Source organism: Berghia stephanieae, chromosome 7, assembly GCF_034508935.2.
Source record: "Berghia stephanieae isolate SIO BIC M18660-M18661 chromosome 7, UCSD_Bste_1.3, whole genome shotgun sequence".
Taxonomy (NCBI): domain Eukaryota; kingdom Metazoa; phylum Mollusca; class Gastropoda; order Nudibranchia; family Aeolidiidae; genus Berghia; species Berghia stephanieae.
In genome coordinates, this window is record NC_088366.1 from 5640523 (window position 1) to 5650522 (window position 10000).

A 10000-nucleotide genomic window follows, 5' to 3' on the forward strand; every position below is an offset into this window, starting at 1 on the left:
TACCTTAAAAAAAAAAAAAAATTCATCGGTTGCCATGGTAATGGCGGCCATATTGGAAATAAACAACAAAAAGTTTTTCTTCAAAATTTCAGGAACTAAACAATATATTTTAGTTTTTTCAATTGCTATACCTTGCTTATGTCTATTTACATCTAGTAAGACCATTTGAGTGTTTCTAAACATCACCAAAAAAAATCTGTGGCATGTCAAAATTTACCATCTAAAAAATAGACCTAATTTATGTGTCGATTCATACATAAACACCCACAAAACCAAAAATAAGTGTCTAAGAGCAACAAAAACTATTTTACTAGATGTAATAATCACATATCTATATTGTTGCCAAGTTTGAAGACAATAGAGCCAGTAGTTGCAGATATTTTGGAAATAAATGTTGACACATTTAAGAAAAATATAGTATTTGAGAAAATCGCGTTTTAAAGTTTAGTTTTCAAATATCTACTTTGCCTTTCAACCAATACAAATCTAATTGCTATCATTTTGTTTCCCATTATATCCCCTTATTTGAAGCTAAATTTCATTGTATTTGGTTAATAAATATCAGAGTTATCAAAGGTTTTAAGAAATAAGAGCGGCGCACGAAAGTTAAGAATTCAGACGAAGACAGGGGTACAAGGTCAAATAATATAAAATAATCATGCAAAAAGTAACTAGAATGCTGTGGAATGAAGAAATTAGTGTGTTAGAATTAATACTTATACTAGGTACTCACCAGGTCAGCTGTTAAAACCACCTGATGCATATGTCGGACCCTCTCGCGTCTCGTGTTCATGCTCCATAGCCAGCCGCCGACTCTTCAACGCCTTTCTCTTCCATTTAGAAAGTCGAGTTGATTTTGTTTTAGACTGGGCGATCTGCTGCTGCTGTCTATTAAGAGCATAGTCTGCATTCCTAGGCATCCATGGTAATCCAAGCTGCAAGAATAAACACTTTAAACCTGCTGGTCCACAGTTAAAACCAATAATGGCGAGGCATGTTGCGGTTTCTATTGCGGCCTTCTTCGCAAAGTTATTTTTAGGACACCGTTTCCATATCTGCGCATTAAAACTTTCATTGGCATTCTGGGTGCCCATCCTTGCACATCTTTTCAACAGTTCCACGTCAGATAACCTTTTAAAGATTGGAAATACAAGCTTACGAATGTCACGATTAATGGTGGGCCTATGTGTCTGCATTGTTGTGTTGTTGGCGATTGCACGTTTGTAGTGGCACCAGGATGTAGAACCATCGGGACAGAGTGTGTGGTTGGGTTGGGCGTCCGTGCTGATCATATGGAAATATCCTGCCATTACCGCTTTCTTCATGTTTTCTGGGTCGGGTGCTGCTTGTTTTAAATTTGTAGCGTATGTGTTTGTGATCTTTTCAATATTTGGTCTGGTCAATTTATAATTTAAACTTTTGTTTGATTTTTTTAAATTTTCTAAAGCATTGAACATCCTTTTAGCTATATGATTTATACAGTCTTCTTTCTCTACCTCATAACCACAAGACTCTTTTGCTTTAATGAAGCCTTTGGAATCTCCATCACAAAGCATGGTTCCATATTTTAATCCCCGTGTACGAATAGATCTGCTAAAAATAATACCAGCAGCTTCGGCCTCCATCGCATTTGAAGAACCATCAAAGTTTTTCTGGCATTGCCACTGGTGTCTAGCATACCAAGCACCATATCCCTCCGACTCACGTTTCGGGCCCCGTTCACAAGCCAGACAGAAGTTTGAAATGACCTGCGCATCCAGAACGAGTCCTGTGCCGAAATCGATGGCGACTCCAACTCCATAATGGGATGAATGTCCCCGCTTTTGCCAGGTGCCATCAAATGATACAGTTGTCACAGGAACTCCCTCGGATGTATCGTTGCTCCTAGCTTTTACTACATCTGCTGCCTGTAACATGACCCGTTCAGCTGCTTCAACAGTGGCGTGGTGTATTTCTGTGGAAACATCCTGATAACTTTTATGGTGAAGCGGTTTTGGAAGAGCCATGAGTCCACAAAAAGAAGAAATGTTGGCATGAGACATACCCGTTTCCCTACAAGCAATGGCGGTTCGAGGGTTGATGTCGTATTTGCGCGTGGCATAGACAGGAGAAGACCACTGGGACCAGATGGTCTTCATGCAAGTGGAACAATCGACGTCGAACTTGGTTGCGAGGCCTTGGCGATCCGACGCGGTGTATGTTAGGTCACCCAGGTGACATACAGGACATGATAGAAATGAGAGAAGTGAGTGCAAGAAAGAGGAGTGAATTATTTCATAGTCACCATCTACAGTAGATGAAGTGTTCTCACAAATCGATGAATAATGACCGCGCTTTGTCTCAGTGGTCGAAGTGTTGGCAGCATCCTCTGCAGTCGAAAGATCATTGTCACTTTCTGCTTCGGGTGCATTTTCACCGGGACCGCACTCCATCTCAGCCGACTCAAGTTCACATTCCTGCGCCAGTTCCCTGAAAATAAAATCAATCGTGTTAATAGTTGAAGCATATTCCTGTTTACAAAATGAAATTTTCTGAGCCTTAGTATCATTTGGAGACTTAACTATAAAATCAGGTCCAATGTTTACATGATGCAGAACCTTAGCTGATAAAAATCTAAAAGATTAGATAGGATTTAATTATGAAAGGAATAAGGCTGAGGACGAGGTGGATCAGAGGTACGGTTCTTGTTTATGAATCAAATGGTACCGGGCTTGATGCTTGATCATATTATTGTAAGTGGAATCTGAGAATCTAATCCTATCGGTGAAGAACGATAAAGAGGAAACTGGATAAGAAAGAGGAAAGACAGGATAGTATGATTAGATTACAGGAGAAGGAGAGGAGATATAATTCAGGCATACAAAACAGACAGGGTAGAAACATGTTTACTGAAACCAAGCGAGAATAAGCAGACACAAGGAATCAACAAGAAACTGAGAAAAGAACGTTCTAGTACCAAGGAGCCGTGTAATTTCTTTTCAGCGAGGATTGTTAATAACTGGAATAAACTACCCGAGACAGTAGTATCAGCAAATAATTTGAACAAATTCAAAGCAGAGTTAGAGATAAGTAACGTCCTGGGTACCACAAGTATAGTTACAAGAACTTGCAAAATAAACAATAGATGAGGAGCGAAAGAGACTACACACCAAGTCTGAAAGCTCTACACAGAGGTATAAAGGTATGGCATTCTACAATTAATAACTAAGCCTTAGGTAAACTTTAGCCTGCATACCTTATTTGATTCAGACATTTGATACCAGGGCTTTGGGCTATGAAGACAACACAACATCGAAATCGAGACTAAAAATGCACCCTGCCAACATCAACAGTTGGCTAGTTTAGTCTTACTATTTCTAAATTAAATCTACTGTATTTCGATAAACTAGATGAAAGAATAAGTAGAAAAATATAATTTCACTAAGACTATGACATCAAATCAACACGTGGTGGTTTTCTTGTTCAATGTTGAAGATGATGTCTCTAGATTTTCAGACAAAAACAAGAAAATGAATTTATCTAATATTTACTTACTGTTCGTTCTGTTCCGGCTGTAGAGCAGCCTTCCCTCTGGGTTTGCTTCCTCTTTTCTTTTTTCCAAAAACAAATCGCTTTGGTGGCATTTTTGTAGATGAAAAGTCTAGACAAATTGTATGAAATCGTTTCCACTCGTGTCATTGCTTTCAAAGAAAGAACCAAGACTGACTAGTTTGTTTACAGCGGAAAGTAAATGTTGGTGGTGTTTGCGCATGGGCAGACGAGACATTTCACGAATCTTACACCACTACGCATGCGCGTTGTTAGGTACCTTTGACCTTTACACAACACAACGAGGCAAAAGTGAATGAATGGCTTTTTATGGCTCATTATGTGATACCTAATTGAAAAGTTCATTCATGAACCAGATATAATCGTTTACGAATCGATTATATTAGAGTCCGATCTTTCATTCGATATACAGCATGCTTAGATCTTATAAAAGCATGTCACCGTTGCTAAAACCCAAACAAACAGTATTTTTCACATTGTACGATAAAAACAACCTACCCCACATAATAAAACTGAGTCAAGATGCAGTTATATTTTATTTATACATATTTTCACCCTTCTCATTCGATTCTAAAGATGTCAAAGTATAAAGAAATTATACTGAATAAAAATCGATAATTTTTTTATTTTCTTCGATTTCTCCTGCTCCCCCTCACCCGCATGTCCCCTTAATGAGTGCCTGTTTGTAGCAGCCGTTATTACCCCGCTAATATTGTGTTATTAATGAGTGCCTGTTTGTAGCAGCCGTTATTACCCCGCTAATATTGTGTTATTAATGAGTGCCTGTTTGTAGCAGCCGTTATTACCCCGCTAATATTGTGTTATTAATGAGTGCCTGTTTGTAGCAGCCGTTATTACCCCGCTAATATTGTGTTATTAATGAGTGCCTGTTTGTAGCAGCCGTTATTACCCCGCTAATATTGTGTTATTAATGAGTGCCTGTTTGTAGCAGCCGTTATTACCCCGCTAATATTGTGTTATTAATGAGTGCCTGTTTGTAGCAGCCGTTATTACCCCGCTAATATTGTGTTATTAATGAGTGCCTGTTTGTAGCAGCCGTTATTACCCCGCTAATATTGTGTTATTAATGAGTGCCTGTTTGTAGCAGCCGTTATTACCCCGCTAATATTGTGTTATTAATGAGTGCCTGTTTGTAGCAGCTGTTATTACCCCGCTAATATTGTGTTATTAATGAGTGCCTGTTTGTAGCAGCCGTTATTACCCCCGCTAATATTGTGGGTTATCGACTAAATGAATAAAAATGAAGAGCTATTCAATAAAAAATATATTCAACAACTTTTTATACTGAACTCGCTTGGTCGATGTTTACAGTCAGTATTGTTAGTTATAAATAGCGTTCTATTTACTCCATCGAAAAATATTACTACACCTCCGTCTGAACTGCGATACCTTAGGCATTGTTATAAATATCATCCCTTTTACTCCATCCAAATTTATTACTACACCGCTGAACTATCAGACATGAGGCATTGTTAGTTGTAAATAGCGTCATTTGTACTCCATCAAAAATATTACTACACCTCCGTCTTGAAGTGTGAGACATTAAGCATTGTTAGTTAAAATAGTGTCTCTTTTACTCCATCGAAATTTAAATGTACACTGCTATCTGAACTATGAGACATTCGGTATTGTAAGTTATGAATAGCGTCCTTTATATTCAATCAAAATTTATTATTATACCGCTGTCTTAACTGTGAGACAATAGGCATTGTTAGTTATAAATAACATCCTTTTTACTCCAACATATTACTGCATTGCTGTCTGAACTATAAGACATTCGCCATTGTTAGTTATAAATAGCATCTCTTTTACTCCATCGTAAAATATTACTACACCTCCGTCTGAACTGTGAGTTCATCAAACCATAGATCATCGGGTTGATAGCATTTGAGATCAGTGTGAAGCGGATGAATATGCTCATGGTGCCTAATTCTACATGAGACAAGTCCGCCAAGATGTTTGGTCCAATTAATGTCCGGACTATGACAATGATCCAGAATGGCAAAAAGCTGAGAACGAACGCCAGTGAAATCCAAAATAAGATTCGGCTGGTACGATTTGCCGGGATTGGACGAACGCTCTGACGCCGCCTGTAGTCAATTTGTTTTGGAGACTGGGTTAGGATTTCCTCAGAGTTTCTATTTTGTTTAGTTGAGCTGCATTCAGAACGTTTCCGCATTTGAACTTGAATAGGATGATTGGAATTGTGTATTGTGGCAGTTGGTTTGAAACTGACGGTATCTCGTCGAACTGGAGGACCATCGGTATCGGTTTTAGGGTCTGTTGGATCGACTTTTTGATCGTATTTGTTGTCTTTATCGATGTTTTTATCGATTTTATTATTTGAATCTAATGTTTCGTTGTTGTCAGTGTCTGTACTTTTACGTTTTGTGTTTTCTATTTTATTCTCATCGGTTTCTCCCGGGTCGTAAGCGTTATAAGAAACTGCACTTTTCATGGACAGCGTTGTGGAGATCGGAATAATACAGTTTTTGCTTCCTTTTGGCGTTGTTCGCCGCGTGAGTGTTAATGTTCCGTCTTGGATATTGTTGATGTTGTCCATGTTGTTAGTAATGTTACTGTTGATGTCGTTGTTATTCTTCCCGCAATAAAATGTTGCCAATCCTTCCAAACTCCTGGCATTCTCGTCACGTTTTGTCGGCTTTACCATTCGTAACGAGATGTCAACGTTAGATTTACTCCTAGAGATGGATTTGCTTTTCCCTTTCTTGCTCTTCCTAATAGATCCCTTTTCTTTCTTTTTGTGTGTCTTTGGGGCATGTAAAAATAGCGGTTCAAACATGGCTTCATAAGGGTCAATGGGCGGTAAGATCTGTAGCTTGCTTACATTAACGTTGAAATCGTCACTGCTTTTGAAACGACGAATCAACAGTTGATTGGTCTCTAGAGGATTGCCAGGGTCATGAACGGTAGTCAGGAGATGGATGTTATTTTCACTGCCTGCTTGTTGTCTTAGGAACTGCTTTTCTACCTCGCCATTTTCTTCAACAATTGGAGGAGATATTTGAATTCTTAGGGCACTATTCTGATGTTTCTCATTGTTAAAAAGAAATCCGTTATTTTCGTCATGTTGTCTCTTCTCAGGTAAAGAAGACAAATGATTAATACAGACAACATCAACAGATAATTTGTCACCGGGTGAAGATTTTCCAGCATCGGGCGAACTTTCATTTGGAGAAAAGTCTCGACTGAAATCAGCAGTTGGCTCGTCCTTTGGAACAGAGATTTGACGGTGGTTTGGGGCTTGTCGAATATGATCTGTTCTCCTTGCATGACAGCTCATCTGAGATAGAAGTACTTGCTGTTTTTGGCTGTAGCTGATCATTTTTCGAATGACTCGGGAGTAAAAGAATACAATAAGAACAACAAGACTAAGGTATAGAAGAAATTGGAAGAGGTAGAATAACAGAACTAATCCTCTACTCGAGTCTTTAGTTATAGTACAAAACGTTCCTTCGAAGACATCATTTGACGTCAAATTCATCGACGCTAGTTGTGTCAAGTTGAAATCGTAAGGAAGGATGTCGACGTCATCGCCTTTTCTGACCATTGGATATACGAATTCCCCATAAATAAAAAAGCAAGGGATATAACTCACTGATGCGAACACAACTGTGGCTGCACAGAATATCTTGGCTCTTTTCAGATTCAGTTTTTGGTTGTTTGGTCTGCAGACTTTCTCGTATCGGTTAAATGCAATGGCCATGAGAATTACACAGGAACTTCCGTGGAAGGTGAACGATAAATACCGGCTGAGTTTGCACAGGACCGCAGACGGAAAAGCGGTGAAGGTCGAGAGAATCAAGAGTTCAGAGGGCATTGCGATGAAACATGCCAAAATGTCTAAGATGGAGAGGACGTAAATAAAGAGCCATGGAACGCTGCGATAGAAATGGCGGCGATATATGTAAATAATCAGTGTGTTGCCAAGGGTACCAGCTATCATGACGATGATAGTAAATATAATGGAGGGCCAAAGAGCTTTTCTTATGAAATATTCGTTAAAGGACATGTTGATGTCGATGACTTGGCGTTTGTTGTCTATAGAATCAAATCACACAGGCTTTGAAGGACTCTTAAATGAAGACGATCTGTAGTATTGAAAGGAAATAATAATAATAATAATATTAATGATAATGATGATGATTATATAATAATAATAATAATAATAATAATAATATAAAAATAATAATAATAATAATAATAATAATAATAATAATAATAATGATAATAGTGATAATAATAAAATAATAATAATAATAATAATAATAATAATAATAATAATAATAATAATAATAATAATAATAATAATAATAAGAAGAAGAAGAAGAAGAAGAAGAAGAAGAAGAAGAAGAAGAAGAAGAAGAAGAAGAAGAAGAAGAAGAAGAAGAAGAAGAAGAAGAAAATCAGCTGTGTGTTGTAGAGCATCTTTTACTAAAGGAATTATGTATCGCTAGAACTTTACTGCTATTGTGTTTGAGTGATAAAAAAATAATTGTGTTAGTGAGTGTGGAGTTCTGGGGAAAATCCTGAAAATGGCTGGTAAGGAGTGAGTTAAGACTAATTCGCCGCCGCGAAGTTTTTATTCTCTGTTGTCTTCTGAAACTTTCCTACTCACTACATTTCTTGTTATTATCAACATAAGTGCCTGCTCCACTCACTTTTCTGAATTAAAAATTTACCTTAAATACCGGAGCACACTCAATGTCTCAATCGTTACATGTTTGTGTTGACAATATTGGCAATTTAGTTTAAATGCTGGCCAACTAACTTCGCGGCGTTTGTGTGTGTTGAACCCGTGACCTCAAGAAGTCGGGGAGAGAGGCTCTAGTTAGACTAAGGTTTGAAGCGACTTTTTTGGGGTAGTGGACAGCTCATACGCTAGAGTCACAATCTCCCGGGCCAGGCTGAGTTGTCGCGCCAGTAAGGTCTCGGGTTCGAGCCCGCTTCGCCGCCGCGAAGTTTTTATTCTCTGTTGTCTTCTGGCACTTTCCTGCTCAATTCATTTCTTGTTATTATGAATTAAGATTTAAGTGGTCAGAAATATTGTGATTTTTTAGTTTCAAGCACTTAGTGGGTCAATGTTCATCATTGTATTCAATATAAAATCGACACTTGTTACATTTTATTTCATATTTAATTTAAATTTAAAATCAATTCTTAGCATCTCAGACACCACGACATAACACTGTCTCGAAATGGTGGGTCACATTGATTATCGACATCAGCTCGGTCATTGGCATCACTATCATTGTGGTATATTTCGACATCAATATTAATACTACATACAGCACCGTCACCATCACCATCACCACAATAGTCGTCGCCATCATCATCATCATCATCATCATCATCATCATCATCATCATCATCATCATCATCATCATCATCATCGTTATCATCATCATCATCGTTATCATCATCATCATCATCATCATCATCATCATCATCAACCACGCCATCATCATCATCATCATCATCAACACCATAATTGTCATCAGCATCATCTTAACTTTATCATCAGGCCAAAATTGACACGAACTATTCATTCCAACTAAGACATATCACCAAGACCTACTTACCTATTTCAAAACATAAATAGACTTATCACTAAAATCCATGACAAATCACGTTATAAAATGACTGTATCCAATCCAAAACTCACCACTAACACACTTGTGTTTGTTTGTTTGTTTTTGGTCATTTCATCATTGGCTTCAAACAGCAGGACGTTTAGGTAGTTTTAACTAACAAGTCAACCAGGACTCACAACACACTAGCCTGTCTTGTCATTGACTCGCCTATCAAAATACGACATCCTTCAAGTGTTATTTAGCTCTACAATGACAAAACGACTTTCTTCCAAATTTTTATAAGAATACTTTTGTTTATAGGTGTGTGTGTGTGTGTGTGTGTGTTTGTGTATATATATATATATATATATATATATATATATATATATATAAATATAAAATTGAGCTTTATATAGAGCAATATCCACTAAATGTGCTCAAAGCGCTTTACAAGGGGTCCCTGGTCGACAGCAACATTAAACATGTAGGACGGGACATGACGCCGGTTAGGCGATATTACAATTTTTAGGACAAAGACAACGCTGTTAACGGCCAGGTACTCATTTTACACCTGAGTCCGTTGAGAGAATGTGAGTAAAGTGCCTTTTCCAAAGACTCAACTATGCGCCGAGCGCGAGGCTCGGCCCAGAACCTTCCGATCCGTAAAGCGAGTGGCATACCACTAGACCACATAGCCGCACAATATATATATATATATATATATATATATATATATATATATATATATATATATATATATATTATCGCTGCTGGGGGGACAGGGGGTCAGAAAAAAAATCGTTTGCACTGGGAACCGATCTCAATCCGTCACGAGT

At 37.9% G+C, this 10000-nt stretch overlaps 2 protein-coding genes across 9 annotated transcripts in view; one reads left to right on the plus strand and one right to left on the minus strand.

Annotated features, from left to right (window-relative positions):
* The window catches only part of LOC144976404 (uncharacterized), a 130258-nt gene that overhangs the window by 41844 nt on the left and 78414 nt on the right, over window positions 1-10000 (plus strand). The window lies entirely within an intron of this gene.
* On the minus strand, window positions 4067-9390 carry LOC144976402 (uncharacterized). Of its 2 annotated transcripts, none has more exons than XM_078920673.1 (2): window positions 9174-9390; window positions 4067-7682 (listed from the first exon to the last, which is right to left on the minus strand). In XM_078920673.1, the coding sequence occupies exon 2, from the start codon at window positions 7601-7603 to the stop codon at window positions 5357-5359; it is 2247 nt and encodes a 748-aa protein (XP_078776799.1). In that variant the 5' UTR covers window positions 7604-7682; window positions 9174-9390; the 3' UTR covers window positions 4067-5356. The 2 variants fall into 2 exon arrangements, with proteins under 2 accessions (XP_078776799.1, XP_078776800.1); XM_078920674.1 differs by having other exon boundaries at window positions 9257-9351.